The sequence below is a fragment of the Schistocerca piceifrons genome, chromosome 7 (genome assembly GCF_021461385.2).
Source record: "Schistocerca piceifrons isolate TAMUIC-IGC-003096 chromosome 7, iqSchPice1.1, whole genome shotgun sequence".
NCBI classification, from domain to species: Eukaryota; Metazoa; Arthropoda; class Insecta; order Orthoptera; family Acrididae; genus Schistocerca; species Schistocerca piceifrons.
Genome location: NC_060144.1, coordinates 406,417,083 through 406,437,544, shown reverse-complemented (window position 1 = coordinate 406,437,544; position 20,462 = coordinate 406,417,083). Strand labels below are relative to the sequence as shown.

The following is a 20,462-nucleotide window of genomic DNA, read 5'->3' as shown; positions in this document are numbered from 1 at the left end:
TGCTATGTAACCTTTTTTTTTTTTTTTTTTTCCCCCCCCCCACCGACTACTCACAAATGAGGGTCCATCAGGATGAATGGCTGCAGGGTGTGACTCCTTGGACCTTAACCTATATCACTGTATCGATTGTTTCAAAAAGTGGATCACACCACTGGAGATTACTCCTTGTAAGTCAGTTAGTGGCTTAAATGCAGTTTAACATGGGCTATGAACTACGTTGCAACTCTGCATTTTTCACATTAAAAATGCTTGCCAGAGAAAGGTAAAAGAAGTGACAGGTGACAAAAATCCTAGGACTTTTGTATCTGTAGTCTGGCACGATCATTATATCATCAGACCACTGAGTTGTTTCTGTTCTCACATTAAGCATCACATTTGCCTATCTGTGGCCCACCTAGTAACTGATAGAGTAAGTCTGTTCAATGGTCAAAGAAAGGAAAGGGCACACTGTGGGACTGGTGACAGGTTTTCTAGGGTTGGGTAAGGCTCCACCCTGCTTATTAATGAAGTTCAAGTTGTTTTTGTAATTGCAGTGGTAAGAAAAGATCTATGTTAAATTACATTTTTAAAGAAATTTTTAAATGGAATTAGCAGGCACTAAACAACAGCCATTAACATTTAGTGACAGCTTTCTGAAAATGTTCGTCCATAAGAAGTTGCCTTTTAATGAAAAGAGGCTACCAGTAAAATCTGCCTACGAGCTGGGAATAGCCTCTTACTGATTGTACAAATTTCACGCAGACATACAACAATACTGTGCAGTCATGGAATTCATTGTTTTGGTTAGTTTATTGTCAATGGAAATTCATCCAAAGTTGGTGAAGGTTTATGTGGATCTGCTGCTTCATTTACAACAATTAAGCAATGGGCGGAGAAATTTAAAAATAATGAATAACTGCACAATATGGTATTGACAACTATCAATTAAAAGTATAGGAAACTGTTGGTTGTAAATAGAATCAGTACAATAGATTTCATATGAAAAATAAATGTAATTAACGTTTGTGCAAGATGTGTGTAATTTTTATTGAATAACGATCAAAAGCAGAGATATAAATAAAAATCTCAGCAATTTGTGTGATTTTTCATAAGGATTCATCTGATTACATATGCTCATTTCTTACTGTTTATGAGACATCAGTCTAACACTTCATGTTGGAAAATGAAATCAAAGCAGTAGCTGAAAGCTGCTCTATAACAGTCTATTTCCTCCAACAGGAAGAATGACCAGTGTTGTTTTTTCTTGAGACAAAGAGGGATTCTTCAGCACAAAGTGGATGAAGAAATATGTTACTAGAGGCTCAAATTAGAAAAGAAAAATATTTAATGGCGTGTTTCCAGGTTTTCTGCATTGTAGTTGTTTCCATTTTATGTATGAAATAAAAACAACAAATGAGAAAAACACCTGAAAGAACACCCTCAACTAATCACACTAAGAAAACCTTAGAGATTGCAAGAAACATACTGTCATTTGTGATTACTATCCATGTGTCCACAATTCTGCTCTAACTTGGAGGCAACTGAGGGATTTGAAGTGTGAACTATTTAACATTCCACCCTATTCACCTTATCCAACAGCTTCTAGCTCCTATTATTCCCACATTTAAAGAAAATTGTGGCTGAGGAACATTTTGGATACAACGAATGCCACCTTTTAACATCTGTATTTCAGTGACTGAGCACGAATTGCTAAACTGATATCAGAACATGTGTGGGCAACTCAAAATTTGTATGTAATTTGGACATTTAATGCATATTTATGAATTATCTACATAAATTAATCACTTGAAAATTCCCACAGAGGCTGAAATCAGCTGATTATGTAAAACATATAAACCTCTGTCTAATTATTACAACCAAATAAAGAAGCAACTTCACTTAATACTAATTTACTGTAGTTGACAATTTTAGATACAGTGCATAACATAAGAGGTGACAACATTAAAAAATAAAGTCTAAAAATAAAAGTATTTTTTATTCACAAGAACACTTGAGAAATTTCTTTCTTCCCTCATATCACCTCCCCATTCCTGCCACTGAGACACTACAGGATGAATCTAAGCTTGGAGTGTTCTCACACTCAGATCTTTCAGGAATATCAACTACATAAGCTGCTACTAATAAATGAAGAATAGTGTTCTCTGGAATAAGTTAAATAGTCAAATAGAATGATTTTTTAAAATTATTCTACCGTTTCAGATGAACGAATTGCATCTGAAATTCTGCTGGGTAATATTCTAAGCCTCATCAGTCTCAAGAGAGTGTTGCTGCCAATACCAAACACATCAATATTGCAGTCTTTAGCCAGTCACATTACTAGTTACCAAGTGTTCCATGTGAACCTGTTGCCATACTGGAAGGAGCATACGAGCCCCTAGTTCCAAGACCCCAGCCTGGGTTATAATGGTTCACTATTATCTCCAGCCTTTCCCTACACAGCTCATACACTACTGGCCATTAAAATTGCTGCACCAAGACGAAATGCAGATGATAAACGGGTATTCGTTGGACAAATATATTATACTAGAACTGATATGTGATTACATTTTCATGCAATTTGGGTGCACAGATCCTGAGAAATTAGTACCCAGAACAACAACCTCTGGCCGTAATAACGGCCTTGATACGCCTAGCCATTGAGTCAAACAGAGCTTGGATGGCGTGTGCAGGTATAGCTGCCCATGCAGCTTCAACACGATACCACAGTTCATCAAGAGTAGTGACTGGCGTATTGTGATAAGCCATTTGCTCAGCCACCATTGACCAGACGTTTTCAATTGGTGAGAGATCTGGAGAATGTGCTGGCCAGGACAGCAGTCGAACATTTTATGTATCCAGAGAGGCCCGTACAGGACCTGCAACTTGCAGTCGTGCATTCTCCTGCTGAAATGTAGGGTTTCGCAGGGATCGAATGAAGGGTAGAGCCACGGGTCGTAACACATCTGAAATGTAACGTCCACTGTTCAAAGTGCCGTGCGAACAGGAGGTGACCGAGACGTGTAACCAATGCCACCCCATACCATCACGCTAGTATGGCGATGACGAATACACGCTTCCAATGCGCGTTCACGGCAATGTCACCAAACACGGATGCGACCATCATGATGCTGTAAACAGAACCTGGATTCATGCGAAAAAATGACGTTTTGCCATTCGTGCACCCAGGTTCGTCATTGAGTACACCATCGCAAGCGTCATCGAACTGTTCGTGCAGATGGTTGTCGTCTTGCAAACATCGCCATCTATTGACTCAGGGATCGAGACGTGGCTGCATGATCTGTTACAGCCATGCGGATAAGATGCCTGTCATCTCGACTGCTAGTGATACGAGGCCGTTGGGATCCAGCACGGCATTCCTTATTACCCTCCTGAACCCACCGATTCCATATTCTGCTAACAGTCATTGGATTTTGACCAACGCGAGCAGCAATGTCGCAATACGATAAACCGCAGTCGCGATAGGCTACAATCCGACCTTTATCAAAGTCGGAAACGTGATGGTACGCATTTCTCCACCTTACACGAGGCATCACAACAACATTTCACCAGGCAATGCCAGTCAACTGCTGTTTTTGTATGAGAAACCGGTTGGAAACTTTCCTCATGTCAGCATGTTGTAGGTGTCGCCACTGGCCAACCTTGTGTAAATGCTCAGAAAAGCTAATCATTTGCATATCACAGCATCTTGTTCCTGTCGGTTAAATTTCGCATCTGTAGCACATCATCTTTGTCTTTGTGGTGTGGCAATTTTAATGGCCAGTAGTGTAGAACCATGTTTACTTTGAGATGCATCTCAGGATCATAATGACATCTCAACACGAACCCAATAGTGCTACATTCGATCCACACAGCCACCATCCATACCATCATGTACTGCACACTGCTGCTGCTGCTCCAACCTGCTACTGACACTTCCTCTGGAGCTCAGATAAAAACAATCTGCAACAACAGACACAAGCCAGATTGTTTACAACTGTACTTCCTGCAGTTAGTAAGATACTGTGTGGCACCAGCCTCAACACCGAGGCACAAACATCACAGCACGGCACTGCCATCATGGCACTATCTTGCTTCCGTAAGTCACAAGCCTCCCCTGGTATCCTTTTGCCAGGCAAGTATTTAGGTTGCCGCCTGACCACTCTGTAGTGGCTTTACACCAACTGCGCATAGCATTTCCTCAATCAGAGTTTTCTTCACCAAGTACACTCTATGCTCTACGCCAACCACATTTAGCAGATCCTCAATCACAGCTCCTCTGCCAAGCACACGCTATGCTCCGTGCTATCCCTACCTAGCAGTCCACCATAGTCTACCATACTAAGCTGATCAAGGAGCACCTCCCAGCCAAACCAGTGCTGAGTGCATTTTCTTGTCACTGCCTCACAGGACTGTCTCCAACTCTTACCTGAGATCACTGCCTAACATGACCTACCACTACAGACTTTGTCCAGATAAGAACTTTCCAGTGAAACATCAGTGATTGCCTGCTAGGACTGAACTGAGTAGTCTGTTCCTAGAAACTTATTATATTTTGTTTATTAGACCTAATAAAATTCCATTGTTATTGACTATCTGGAAACATCAACTGTAGTGTGGTGTTCCCCTCGATAATGAACACTACAAACTTATGTTTGCTTGTCTCAATGCTATACTGAATACTATCTGTCACTTGCATTGTGTCACTGAGGTGGATTTAAGTCACAACATGGAAGCTGAGCTGTTGTATCACCACCACCACCTCCTCTATATTTTCTTTATGATACTAGCATGTGAAATATTCTACATCACTAGAAAGTTGGTAAAAATACCCCACTGATTTGAGTTTCACTTCATTGTGAAATCCTCCCTGCCTCTCCGTCACAGCAGTAAACCGCACTGCTCCGTTTTTTTCTTCCAGTTGCTCCTACTTCACATATTCCTTATGTCCAGTAAGCACCTCTAAACCTTTTTTAATATAAAATGGGTAGTTCTGTAAAATGACCCTGCACCTCCGGCTGTACTTGTAGCAATTCATTCACAGTTTGTTTCATGAACAGTAACATTAAATTTGACTTCTGTGGAAAATATAGTCATCCCGTTTTATATCAGTTGGCTTTGTTAGTACTGATCACTGGTCCAGACTGTTCATGTTCTTTTGGTTCTGATTAAGAAGTGCCACAGCATTCCCGTGGAGAGGATGAGATATTTTATTTATTCAAGCAGAACCCCATATCTCGTTAAGTATAATACAACTGAGACATTGCAAATGACTCAAGTTGTCTGCAATCAATTGCTTTTGTTCATCAGTCATCCACCACACAGGGCAATTTAGTTCAGGGTCTCTACCCGTCTCATAATTTTGATCTTTAAGCCATTATTTCCACCACAGTGCTCCATAGTTGCCACTGAAGCAGGTACAGAGTGATGAATGGCATCTCTGACCAGTCACCTGCTAGGGCATCTTGAGTTTGTCAAACCCAAGAACTGAGGGAGTTTCTAAGTGTCACTATAAAGGGCAAAAGGGACCTTATGAATGATACAAACAGCACACATTCACAAAAGGGGAAACAGAGAAGAAACAAGAAAGATTAAAAACAGAGAAAAGTTCAAACAGTTACACTCTTTAACTTGTCCTATATTGAAATTGCTTTTCACTTCCTAACGAATTGTTCTTACAAAAATCTGGGGGCCACTTACAAATATTATATGTGAAAAGTGGAGAATTTCACTGTAAAGCTACAGCATGAATTTACAAGTAAGCAATCACTGCAGGTTTGTTTAAAAACAAGATATTCGAATGGATTGGATATGTGGTTAATGATGGCTGAAGATGCCAAATGGAGGAAGACCTATGAAGAGATGACTAGCTAACAGTTTATCTCTGTGGAAGAAAACAGAAAGGAGTGGAGATCCTTTCTCACGTCATAGCAAGGTGCCCACTAATCAGCTATTGCAGTTAAGAAGAGCATTCTCTCCAATGCAGTGGCTACCTTTAACTCAACTGCTGACGAGTACATGCGACAAAGTAATATGTTCATTAAATCTTTTAGGAAAGTGAGCATTCTGACCTATAACACTAAACCTCTCTATGATGTCAAACACATTTCTTGTGGTATCTGCATTTACATCTCTGATTTGATTTCTTCTTCTTTCATTTTACCCTCTTTGGGTACGCTGGATCAATCATTTCTTTGTGCATTGTTCTTTTCTTAGGGCCCAGTATTTCTTCATGCTTTCTGATCTTTTCCTCTCTCCTCCTGAGATGAAGGGTCTGGACTTTTGTGTAGATTTGTCTTGGAACCTTATGTTTTCATCTTTAGTAATTAATTTAACTGTTCGATCAATAAATGAATTTTCTGAAATCTTTAATTCCACTAGGTCTTCCTCAGTTTCTTTAAACCAGTTGGGTTTCGTTTTACGGTTACAGAAAAAGTCAAAGATTTGATTAGTTAGTCTGTTGGAATTAGTTCTCAGAATATGACTATAAAAATTTATCCACTTTGGATACCTGGTTATTCAGGGATTAAGGCAATGAACAAGCTGATAGACTGGCCAGGACAGGTACAATAACTCCAATTTAGTGTTCTGGAGTCTGTCTTGACCATCATCACTAAGGCAATGGTAAAATCAAAACAATGTAGCTGGATAAGGAAGCAGAGCTTAGAATATTAGATTATATGATCCAAAAAATGTAAAACCATGGCAAGCTAGTGATGCCAATGCCATAATTCAAGAAGTTCTGTAATCCTGAACTTTACCAGGAAACAGATTAAACTCGTGGTAGGAATCATGACTGGCTGTGGGAAATTTAAGAACCATCTACACGTGATTGGTATAGAGGAAGAAGCCTCTATGTGTAGACTATGGGGTGAGGAGGATGAAACTGTCCCACATCTGAAGTTTTCAATTTTCTTGTAGTGTGTTTCATTTTTGATGTATATAATCTTATTGTCTTGAAATTTTGGTCCTATGATGTTTCTTAAAATTTTTCTTTCCTTTAACTCAAATTTCTCCATTTGGCCTTTGGAATTCATGTTTAGTGTTTCTGCTGGTGATGGTGAAAACAGGGCTAAATGGCGAAGCTTATGTTCCAGACAGACCCAGCTTGGGTCTGGAAGTTGTTCAAGATAATGGTGGTGGTGGCCGCATGAAGAAATTGCTTCTAATAAGACAAATTGCTTCTAATAAGACACAGGTAGAGTGTCCTCTACTACTTCTTAAGGGTACCGTTGGCTTTACTAGAATCACAGGGAATGGAATCGCACAATAAACTCAGTTTCATTATGGACAACTGTGAGCTTAAGACTACTGTTGTTTTTGTCTCTCTGCATTAATCAAATCAAATCAGAAGGAACTGAAAAAAGAGACAACAAGCAAAGTGGAGGAGATGTTCGGTGCAGTACTTCCAGTCTCATCGATCGAACAGAGCAGCCACAGCTTGCACTGTATGTGAATGCACATGTCGTGGAAAATTATGGGTGGGTTGCACAGAAAGTGTCGCCACTTCTTTCACAAAGCTGGTCGCAGGCGATGCTCCAAAAATGAACAGTAATACTGTGCATTGCCATGGAGGAATGTAATGCGTTAGGATAACACCATCACAGTCTTACACGAGAATCACCATAACTTTCACCATACTGGGGCTCTGACACACTTTCGACTTTCGCGGTAACCCATAATTATGCCATTTGTTGGAGTGGCGTTTCAGTTTTGGCTAGTACGATGTGGCCCACGTCTCATCCAGTGTTACGATATGGCGTAAGAAAGCCTCTCCTTCACGCTCATAGCACTCCGAGTGCGTCTGAGCAGCGTCGTAATGCATCCATTTCTGCATTTCCGTCAAGTCATGCAGAACCCATTGAGATGCAATTTTTCGCATGCCAAGGCATTCCTTCAGGATGCGAAGCACAGTCGTATGCACTCATCCAGTTTCATAGGCGAGCTCACGAATCTTATGGTGTCAGTCACTGTCCACTAACACAGCAACAGCATGCACTTCTTCAGAGACGCTAGGATGACCTGCCTGATGCATGTCTGCCACAGTTTGCTGACCTTCGTTGAAGGCTTTTACCCAATGTGCCACTGTTCTGTATGGCAATACCGATTCCCTGCGCACCTCTTGAAGACCTTGATGACACTGTCATGCTGTACGACCTCTGGCACATTCGATCTTGATCCAACTCCGTTGTTCATATTTCGAAAACATAGTGACACCGTTATGTTAGAACGCTCACACACAAGTGACTGTGTTTCCCTCGAACATGCACATGCCGGTGACATGGGACAGGCAAGTCCATTTGCTCGAAGGTAAGGTAGGTATGTTAACAATGTGTCCTATCAGTGACACTAGTAGATTCCATTGCATAGTGTCTCCACAGCAGTGGTAACACTATAAGTTCCAACCTACGTAATTATGGCAGCCCTATCACTGTAATCAGAGTGACTTACTGACAGGAAGTCTTTGATACAATTTTATATCTGTTTGAATGTTCCCTATGTATTCATTAACTGAAATGGCTATCTCCACTTCAATGGGTGTAACTAAAACATCATAATATTCACAGATGCACCATTCGAGATTCAGGATAAATGTATGACACAACAGACTGGTTTGCATTTATTTTTATCACCTTCATTCATGCCCCATCACCATATTATAAGCGTCTACACATTCTGTAGGAGAAACTGTAGAACACAATACAGCATAAACAAATGTCTCTGCATTCATACAAAACAGGTACAACTACCTCAGAGGTAGTATAGCATTGCGTATGTCTAGTGTTATACATGCCAGCATTGAACAAATGGAGAAGACACAATGTCTGCAAAGTTCTCAACAGAGGATGGTTTGAAGAGGCTCACAAGAATTTCAGATCTCTTGTACAACATAAAATCAATAACATATTCAATTAGACCTCTATCAACTGCTATTACTGGGGAGATAAACATTTCCTACAGGAAATCAGATTTCTTTTTATTTTATGAACTATTTCTGTGAATGCAAAGGTCAAAAATAATGTTCACATCCATTGTTCAACAAGCCCAGATGCTTTATGGCAAGTTTTGTATGGAAGTGCAAAAGTTAATGTGTGATGCCTCATGACAGATAAAATTATTACACCTTTCCTGTATTGTTTTTTTTTTTCCCCCAGAAAGAGAAAGCTAACTGTACAAATTACATCAACATGCTGGAGCTGTATTTGATACCTTACTCAGTCGATTGTCATCAACAGTATTTTCTACCGAGATGGTACACTATTTTCACTGAACGTCTGAACTGACAAACTCCCTCTGCAATGCCTTTCTTGTGAATTCAATTGATAGATTTGGCACCATTTTTTTGGCCTCCCAGGTCTGATGCCTAACACCCTTAAGTACCTTTTTTCCAGTCATGTTAAAGTCTGTTTTTACCAAACTCCTGAAAAAGGCAACAAACAACTGGAGACTAGAATCAACAAAGCAATTACTTCTGCTTACGAAGACAAATCTCACCAAGTGTGAACAGATTTAAAACATAGAATACATATTGTACCTGCCACAACAGGTTCATGTATTACATTGTATCAAGGAATAAAACAACTTTTTTAATTGGTGTGCTGTTTCAACAATTAATTCTTCTACATATTGAGAAGCTTGTTTACTGGGAAGAGGAAATGGAAGAAGGGCAGAGGGTAGGATGGGGGTGGTGGATGAGGCAGGCAAGCACACCAGTCCATTATCATCGTCAGCACAGAAAACGATACTGCACAGTGTATGGAGGAAAACGCACCCCAACAGCTGGAGAATGAGCGGAAATGCAGATCCACGTTGACTAAGGATGCGAGAGGTCTTAGAGCATGATTGACATGATGCACCATGTACGGTGCCCTTCCCCAATTGGCTCGCTCTTCGGGAAAATTTAGAAGAATAGAGGTCAAAAATGACAGGAGACCATCACATAAAGGCCAAAATGTATTAGACTCCTTTTAGTCGGCTCTTACAACAGGCAGGAATACCTCAGGCCTAACCCCTGGTCCCAAAGGGGGACAATGTAAAAAAAATTTCCTCACAAATCTCAAGAGTGTATTTTCCATCAGCAGCTACATTATATGTGAAAAATAATTCCTCTGGCAGTATATGTTACACAAATTGGGAATCTTTCATGATGGGTAAGGAAAAACATTCAAATTCCCCCCTCCTAAACTACACGTTTTACAATGGTGTAATTTTGCATGAACAAAAAGGGAAATATGTGGGGAATGTCTGCGCAATGAGTTGCAATTAGAGTTAGTAGTGCAGAAGTAATAAATTACAACATCATGCCTGACAAAGTTTTACTGCATGAACAGTGAAGATGTAATAAGCAAACTACTTCTTTCATTATATTGTGGGGGTGACACTGGGAAAAAAGTGTTGAAAAGGTTTGAAACTATGTGCACAGTTTGTTTCAAGTCTCTAAGAGCTCTCATTGTCAAACACTGGATGAATATAGCCAGGGTAATTTGTATGTTGTGAGTTACATTGCCTCAAACACACACACACACACACACACACACACACACACACACACACACACATTTTCAACTTTAATCCTTGACTTATTATGTTACACTTTTAACATAGGATTGCAGCTCTTAATGAACACACTATGACAATTTCAATTTGTTCAGTCAGTAATTTCATGAAATACAAGCTGACCCTGAAAGTCAAGAGACAGGCAAGGTGCAGCTGGGATTGGGTGAGCATTTTAGCTGTTTAGTAATATAAATAACAATACATCTGCATTTACTGCCTGCAAATCACTGAAGTGTGCGAGAGTACCTTCTACTCTTTTCTTCTCATTTCAGTCATATACAGTGTTCGGTAAGAATGACTGTTTGTACACCTCTGTGCAAACAGATTTTTATATGTGCAATCCATATAGGATATATATGTAGGGGGCTGGAGAATGTAGTTCCTGCCCTAGAAGATGGATCTTAAAGTTTTATAAGCAAGTTCTCACATGATATCCTATGGCTTTCTTCAACAGTGTGGCAGTTACGATTTTGCAACATTTTTGTTATAAACCCTCATCAGCCTGTGCCTGTGACCAACTGGACCATTTTTCTCACACACATTCAATGCCTTCTTACAGGTCAATTTTTCCAGCATCCTAGCAATGAAGTCTCACATTTGTTTTATCTAAAGTTGAGCCTTTGTGGTCTCTCCACTTCCCACATCAGTGCAGTGTTATTCCCAAATACATTTACAATGGGGTCAGGTGAATACAGGGTTCAACAATCATGAAAGAAGGTTGTATACATGGAAGAACCCTGGAGATACTATAAGATTTCAGATAGATTATATAATGGTAAGACAGATTTAGGAACCAGGTTTTAAATTTTAAGACATTTCCAGGGCTAGATGTGGACTCTGACCACAATCTATTGGTTATGAACTGTAGACTAAAACTGAAGAAACTGCAAAAATGTGGGAATTTAAGGAGATGGGACCTGGATAAACTGTAAGAACCAGAGGTTGTACAGAGTTTCATGGAGAGCGTAAGGGAACAATTGACAGGAATGGGGGAAAGAAATACAGTAGAAGAAGAATGGGTAGCTTTGAGGAATGAAATAGTGAAGGCAGCAGAGGATCAAGTAGGTAGAAAGACGACGGCTAGTAGAAATCCTTGGGTAACAGAAGAGATACTGAATTTAATTGATGAAAGGAGAAAATACAAAAATGCAGTAAGAAGCAGGCAAAAAGGAATAGAAACGTCTCAAAAATGAGATCGACAGGAAGTGCAAAATGGCTAAGCAGGGATGGCTAGAGGACAAATGTAAGGATGTAGAGGCTTATCTCACTAGGGGTAAGATAGATACTGCCTACAGGAAAATTAAAGAGACCTTTGGAGAAAAGAGAACCACTTGCATGAATATCAAGAGCTAAGATGGAAACCCAGTTCTAACCAAAGAAGGGAAAGTAGAAAGATGGAAGGAGTATATAGAGGATCTATACAGGGGCATAGTTCTTGAGGACAATATTATGGAAATGGAAGAGGATGTAGATGAAGATGAAATGGGAAATATGATACTGCGTGAAGAGTTTGACAGAGCACTGAAAGACCTGAGTCGAAACAAAGCCCCGGGAGTTGACAACATTCCATTAGAACTACTGACAGCCTTGGGAGAGCCAGCCATGACAAAACTCTACCATCTGGTGAGCAAGATGTATGAGACAGGCGAAATTCCCTCAGACTTCAAGAAGAATGTAATAATTCCAATCCCAAAGAGAGCAGGTGTTGATAGATGTGAAAATTATTGACCTATCAGTTTAATAAGTCACGGTTCCAAAATAATAACCCAAATTCTTTACAGATGAATGGAAAAACTGGTAGAAGCCGACCTCGGGGAAGATCAGTTTGGATTCCGTAGAAATGTTGGACCATGTGAGGCAATGCTGACCCTACGACTTATCTTAGAGAATAGATTAAGGAAAGGCAAGCCTACATTTCTAGCATTTGTAGACTTAGAGAAAGCTTTTGACAATGTTGATTGGAATACTCTCTTTCAAATTCTGAAGGTGGCAGGGGTAAAATACAGGGAGCGAAAGGCTATTTACAATTTGTACAGAAACCAGATTGGAGTTACAAGAGTCGAGGGACATGAAAAGGAAGCAGTGGTTGGGAAGGGAGTGAGACAGGGTTGTAGACTATCCCCGATGCTATTCAATCTGTATATTGAGCAAGCAATAAAGGAAACAAAAGAAAAGTTCGGAGTAGGTATTAAAATCCATGGAGAAAAAATAAAAACTTTTGAGGTTCGCCGATGACATTGTAATTCTGTCAGAGACAGCAAAGGACTTGGAAGAGCAGTTAAACGGAATGGACAGTGTCTTGAACAGTGTCTTGAATGGAGGATATAAGATGAACATCAACAAAAGGAAAACAAGGGTAATGGAATGTAGTCCAATAAATTCTGGTGATGCTGAGGGAATTAGATTAGGAAATGAGACACTTAAAGTAGTAAAGGAGTTTTGCTATTTGGGGAGCAAAATAACTGATGATGGTCGAAGTAGAGAGGATATAAAATGTAAGCTGGCAATGGCAAGGAAAGCGTTTCTGAAGAAGAGAAATATGTTAACATCGAGTATTGATTTAAGTGCCAGGAAGTCGTTTCTGAAATTATTTGTATGGAGTGTAGCCATGTACGGAAGTGAAACATGGACGATAAATAGTTTAGACAAGAAGAGAATAGAAGCTTTCGAAATGTGGTGCTACAGAAGAACGCTGAAGATTAGATGGTTATATCACGTAACTAATGAGGAGGTATTGAATAGAATTGGGGAGAAGAGGAGCTTGTGGCACAACTTGACTAGAAGAAGGGATCGGTTGGTAGGACATGTTCTGAGGCATCAAGGGATCACCAATTTAGTATTGGAGGGCAGCGTGGAGGGTAAAAATTGTAGATGGAGACCAAGAGATGAATACACTAAGCAGATTCAGAAGGATGTAGGCTGCAGTAGGTACTGGGAGATGAAGCAGCTTGCACAGGATAGGGTAGCATGGAGAGCTGCATCAAACCAGTCACAGGTCTGAAGACAACAACAACAACAACAACAACAACAACAACATCATCATTTACAATGTAGCTGATACTAATTGTAACTCATTAATCGTGTAGTCAAAGAAAGCCGTGGTTATACATAGTTTCATGAAGTACACATATTTTAATTTTCCTAAACTAGGAGCCAACACTGTCTTCGTAGCACACTGATATTCTGTCAAGAACTAAGTTGATATTATTGCTATTTTTACCACATATATCTTCCTCATAGATAACTGCATTATTTGCAAAATGCCTGAATTTGCAACTTACAGTATCAATTAAACCATTTAAGTGTAATTAACAGCAAAAGTCTTATTACATTCCCCAGGGGCTGAGCACCTATTACTTCAGCATCTGCAGATGACACACTGTTCAGCATAAAGTCCCGCACCCTACCGCCAGGAAATGTTTGATCGACCTGCAAAACAGATTACATACACCATAGGGATCTCTCTCTCTCTCTCTCTCTCTCTCTCTCTCTCTCTCTCTCTCTCTCTCTCTCTCTCTCTCCACCCCATCCTCCCCCCCCCTCCCCCCCAATCCCACCACTTCCATGATTGATGTTTCCAGATCCCATGTTGATTTTCACGGAGATGATTACTATTTTGTTCCAAGAATATCAACATTTGGACTCTGACACACACGCAAGACACAGCATCACAAATAATGTGAATGGTCAGGCTAGGATTTCAATTTTCAGGTTATTTTCCAAATGGTACACTATTTGTAGTAATTTGTCATGTGAGTCAGGAAAAATAAATTCAAAAAATATGAAAAAAACCTTGGCAACTCATAGAAAAAAATATTAATTTACTGGGAAAGAACATAGGAGTCAATGGAAATATGGTTTCCGATACAATGCAACAATCACTGACAAGACCCACATATGCCATTCAAGTTACCCTCTTACTTGTTCAGATACAGCAAGTAATTTATGAAGCTATATATTTTCAATTATTTGTGAAACTAGTATCAAAGGTACTCCATTATTAGTAAGGGCATTAATACCCAATACTTCAAAGTCTTCTGAAAGTACATCCCCAAACTGATTCACGAACTTTTTCCTGTTCTTTGAACAGGCTACAAGGCGGAAGCAGTGGCAGCAGTGGGGAACAAAAATTTTTTTAATGCTATATTTTGGTTTTGTAGTTGGCATGGTGATGGCACAAGCTACAGTAACAATTTTACGATGCAGTGGTAATGGGGGTAATGAAGCACTTGAGTAACAGGTATCAGTACTGAAATTACCTTCAATACATAAGTATTTCCACTGATGAGGATCATTCTTGTAAGACCGCACGTGACGGCATTCTTCTATCGGGATCTTTCCAGCAACTCTCACAGAAATAGCATACTGGCTGAAACTAAATTATTTTTTTGTAATCCACTGCTGTTTCACAAGAAGAAAAATAAAAATATACACATATCTTCATCAAAATAAGTCAACAACATAAGTAATTCTACAAACCCTATATTAAATAAGAAATTAAATTAAATGGTAGTTATATAAAATGAACAGCAAACAAGAAGAATGCTTCGTGGAGTAAATGACATCAGCCTAGTTGACATCAGCTTAGTATGTCCACTTATATATAGAGAGACAGACACCTAACATCTTCACCTTAGGTATTTTTTGGTTTATTAAAATTGGCTGCCTGTTTTTAATCCAGATAAACTGTCCAGAGGGGTTGATGATGAATCAAGCTGACATCTGTGTGGTGAATCATTCAAGTTGCAGTAAGAAAAGAAAAATCTCAATTTCAAATTCATATTCGTAATTTCTGAAACACACAGTTCACCATTTTAACAGGTCCTGTAACTTATTGTCTAGGTGAAAACAGATTACTAGTACTCTTAACGAGTCAAATAATATTTGAAGTGAAAAAGTTAGTTATCTGAACCTGTTCATAAGAATGAAGGAACTACTTGCAGATAAAAAACAGAACACATACATGAAAGTAACTATGTGGGACTACATCATGTAGGACAAACAAATACAAAATTCATTGAATGTAAGCCAGCAAGTGTCATTGGTGATATCTTATTCACTGGATCGATACTGTTGTTCACTTTGTTGAAGGACTTGGTGATATTCAGTGCTCCTCCTTCCATTAAGTTTAGCTTTAAACCACATCATTTGGTTAGCATGAATTGTTCCCTGAGAGTGCACAACAAATTCTTATTATTTTACCATACAGTTGATCACATCCAATACTCCATTATTTCATATATCCATCTTCTATTTTGGATGGAGAGCGAGACAACAGATGGTCAGTATATGAGAATTAATGGTCACATCTCCAGCTGTGTGTTGAAATCTCTTTATACAAATGCAACTGGCTTCGATGACACACTGTACAGACATAAGGCCCCTCTACTGACACAAGGTGGATACATAAACAACTTTCCATACTGCCATATCCCCTGTTATCACAGTATGGAAAGTTGGTTATAGGTCCAAATTTGCCAATACACGGACATGACAATGGTGCAGCGTCACCAGAACCAGCCACAATTGAGTAAAGAGATTTAAAAACATAGCTGAAGGTGATACCCCTAATTGTTATACTATTCCATAAGTATTCATTAACATTGTTAATACACTTAAACACTTTCAGGGCTGAAGCAAGACCTTCAGAAAACTCCATATTTAAATAACTCGAAAATTATATCAATCATTTGATCTATCTACATCCAATTTGAAAATTGTTACACTATCATTTGTAATTAAACTAGTCACTTTATAGCAGGCTGTTCCAGCTCATGAGCTTCATGCTGAGCTGCAGAGCACTCCCTGCTCCACAGAGCACTGTTGCTTGCTGTGGCCAACGAAATGGGCTGGTCACACCTTAAATGATCGTCAACATCATACTCTTCGCAACTATGACATAGTGACTTACTACCACGGGGCAATGGAAAGTTAAGGAATGTTTTAAAATAAATTGCATAAGTTTATTGGGTATCTGAAATCAGATGTTTTTTCTTTGTATCATAACAAGAGCGATAATATCTGGCATGAAAGTGCTCGCAGAATTAATGAGCAAGACTGCCTTCAGTGTCTCGTCCAGAAGAAAAGATTGTTCCTTGGTTTGTATTCTTTTCATTGTTCAGAAAAGCTGCTTACAAGAATACAAGAGCCAAACATGCACATGACCTGCGCAGAATCTCTGTGCAGCTTGAGAAATGTTTTTTGCTGTTGTGAACAATACCATAGTGACAAATTAAATATTTGTTTTATTTCATTTTAGGGCACAAAAACAACTAAGGTCATAAGCGCCCCTGTCAGAACCTTAGAATGTAACGACTAGAAAGGAGTTAAAGCAACTCTGTGTTAAGCCCAGTTGATGGAAGGAAAGAGTTAAGAACAAGAATTTTCTCTTGAAGAAAGGTCCACAAAATACGCCACAGAGACAACAAAGATACCAAACTAAAGTTTAAATGTCCTTCACCATACTGCTATGAAGTAAAATGTGGTCAACAGCACACACGTTGTTCACTAATAATTCAGACGGCAAATATATATATCAGAACATAAATGGCTAAAAAAAGGGCATTCGGTCAGGAAATGGCAAACAAAGATTGATGACAATGAGCACAAAGTGGTGGGGGATTACCACTTAACAAATGGCGATAGCTAAAACAACAGTGCCCAGTACGCAACCTGGCTAAAATGACCTTGCAGCAAGTGGGCCAAGAGGAGGTCGGCCAAGCGGCTGAGAGAGGTTTAAGCCCCTGGAACTTGTTCGCATGAAGGAAGACCAGCTGTGATGCCAAAGTGACACCACCCGCTGACAGACAGTAATACGGAGATCATCAGAAGGAATGGATGAACTAGTGGCCCAATGTAGGAGGACTGCAGCCTCGTTTCCTGTCAGACCGATATGATGAGGAACACACACAGACATCACAGTGGCTCTCTCAAGAGTGAGCAGGTGGAAGCTTTCTTGAACCAGTTTCACTAAGGGATGGATTGTGTACAGCACACACAGCATCTGAAGGGCAACGAGAGAGTCAGAGCATGTGACAATTGATAAGCCTGTGTCGCCAGATGTACTGCATGGCCTGATAAATGGCGAAGAGCTCTGCTGTAAATGCTGAGCAGTGTTCTGGAAGCCGATACTGAAAATCCTCACTGCCAATCATGAAGGCACACCCAACTCCATAGCTCAAGAGCCATAGTGTATATAAAGGTAATATCGCTAAGTTCTGTGCGAAGGTCAAGAAACTTACAGCAACAGATCGAATCTCGAGTAGTTTCCTTAGGAAGAAAATGAAATCCAAGGTGAACACAGGTCACTGCATGAAGCAAAGGTGGTAAAGGGTTCACATCCATTGGGAAAGTGGCAGGTTGTGAGAAGTTAAGCTGACTCCAGGAAGTAACAGAGAAATGGGATGTGCCCCATACTGGTGGTCAAAGGAGTCATCGAAGAAGAAGGCAGAGGATGGGTGGCAGGATATGGCAGACAAATGGCATGCGTGTCCAGTGAGGGGAACATCAGGTCAGTATGACAGTGGTAGTTTGGCAGCTTCTGCATAGACATTCTCAACCATGCTAGTGTAAAAGGCACCAGCGGTCAAACAGGATTCTCAATAATGCATTGTATTTAGAAAGCATAAACTGGATGGACATGCAGATGCATAAATGAAACACCCATAGGTGAGTTTCAAATGAACAAGGGATTGGTACAAATGTAGTAGGGTGGCCCAATCTGCTTCCCATGAAGTACAGCTTAGGGCATGTACAGGACATTGAGGGACCAGATACAGTGGGCAGCCACATAAGACATGTGGGACAACCACGGAAGTTTTCTATCAAGCACGAGCCCCAAGAATTTCATAGTTTCAGCGAACAGAAGAACAACAGGTCCAAGATGTAAAGACAGTGGAAGACAACCACTGCACTGCCAGAAATTCATACAAACAGTTTTGTCAGTGGGAAAGCGAAAGCCATTGTCGATGCTCCACAAGTAAAGATTATCGAGACATCACTGAAGACACCACTCAAGGAGACAAGTCCATAGAGAACTGCAATAGGTCACAAAATCATCAATGAAAAGGTACCCAGAGATGCCTAGCAGGAGAAGTCCATAATAGGATTAATGGCTATAGCAAAGAGGACAACACCTGGGACAGACCCTGACACACAACGAAGTGTCGAGGTCCGTTACATGGTTTGACATAGTAATGAGGTGGTGAACTACAGAACAGCCTGCTCAAAATCCATATTTTGCAGTGATTAGTAAATTGCGAGACTTGAGACACCATATCAGCTGGGCACGAATCATATGTCCCATCACCTTGCAAACGCAGCTGGCGAGTGAAATGGGGTGGTAGCTGGAAGGAAGGCGTTTGTCCTTACCGAGCCAAAGTATGGCTATGACAGTGGCTTCACACCAGCATCTGGGAAACGTGCCCGTTGCCCAGATGCAATTCTACACATCAAGTAAGAAGTGCTTGCCTGCAAGAGAAAGGGGCTGCAACATCTGAATGTGAATATCGTCCAGCCCTGGGGTGAAAGATCAGGATGAAGTGAGTGTGTCATATAGCTGCCATAGCAATGGCAGCATTGTAGCATTCACGATTCGGAGAGGAAAAATGTATCACACCCGAGCCTTCTCAACTCATTTCCGATGGAGGAAGCCAGAGCGATAGTGGATGGAGCTCGAAAGCAAAATAGTGGCCTAAGATGCTGGTAACAGCGATGGGGTCCACAATGACATCATCTGCAACAGAAATATGGGAATGAACCTTGGTCCCAGAGTGTCATCAGAGATTGGCCCACATGACAGAAGAGAGAGTGGGACTGTTAAAAGTAACTAGTAAATAAAATCCAGCTAGCTTTTTAGCTAACGTGAAGAATGCGACGAAAGTGAGCCTGCAACTGTTTATAACGAATAGAGTTTGCCAGAGTAGGATGACATTAAAAATGCGGAGAGCATGTCTCTGTATGCAAATTGCATTGTGGCATGCCTCAGTCCACCAAGCGACCGGAAACGGCGCAGTAAAGGTGAAGTGTGAGGAATGGAACATTCTGCAGTGGTAAGCATAATGTTTTTAAGGTTCTACCTGGTGATCACAACTGGAGAAATGTTCACCGAAGGTTGCCAGTTGAGCTTAGAAAGCTGGCAATTGATTTTACACATAGGTGCGGTAAGAGTCAGCAAATGGTGAGCACACTGGAAATAGTTGCTCGAGTATGTGTCAGTGAGAACAGACCACTCAAGATGATACACACGCTGGGCAGTGCAGAACAGGAGGCCCAAATGGGAATAGGTGTGCATGGAGTCTGAAAAGAATGTGGGTGCTCAAGTGTTAAGGGAGATGAGGTTAACTTGACTGAGAAGGTCAGCCAAGAGGGCATCACTCCAACAGGTTCTGGAAAAGCCCAAAAGGAGATAGTGTGCATTAAAGTCACCAAGCAGCAAAAAGGGGCGAGGGAGTTGCCCAATAAGCTGGAGGAAGTCTGCCATGGTGACACTCCACGATGGAGGGATGTGGACAGTACAAAGAGAAAAGGTGAAGTGAGTACTGAAAATGTGGACTGCAACAGCATGCAGCCGTGAGTTCAGTGAGATGGTTTGGCTATGATCATCATCCCAGATCAATAATGTGATTCCCCATGAGATGGAATGCTGTCCTTGAGGAAGGGAGGCTAGGGTCAAAGCAGACCAGAAAGAAATGCGAGCAGTCTAAGCAGTTGCGAGGATGCAATTTTGTTTCCTGGAGGCAGAAAACAAGTGGAAGCTGTGATTCCAAGAGCAGCCGTAACTCTTCCTTGTTGGATCTAATGCCACGAACATTCCATTGGAGAAGAGTCATGACGGGGAAAGAGGAGGAGGCATTGGAGAAGAGTCATGACGGGGGAAGAGGAGGAGGAAAAAAATGAAGGTTTGTCATCTCGGCAGCTGCCGAGTGCCA

At 40.6% G+C, this 20,462-nt stretch overlaps 1 protein-coding gene across 1 annotated transcript in view; it reads right to left on the bottom strand.

Moving 5' to 3' along the window:
• Nucleotides 1-20,462, bottom strand: part of LOC124805355 (poly(A) RNA polymerase gld-2 homolog A-like) — a 161,767-nt gene that overhangs the window by 8,416 nt on the left and 132,889 nt on the right. The window contains exon 10 of the mRNA XM_047265894.1: nt 14,793-14,908. Coding sequence (XP_047121850.1) covers nt 14,793-14,908 — 116 coding nt within the window. The remainder of the gene's footprint in view (nt 1-14,792; nt 14,909-20,462) is intronic.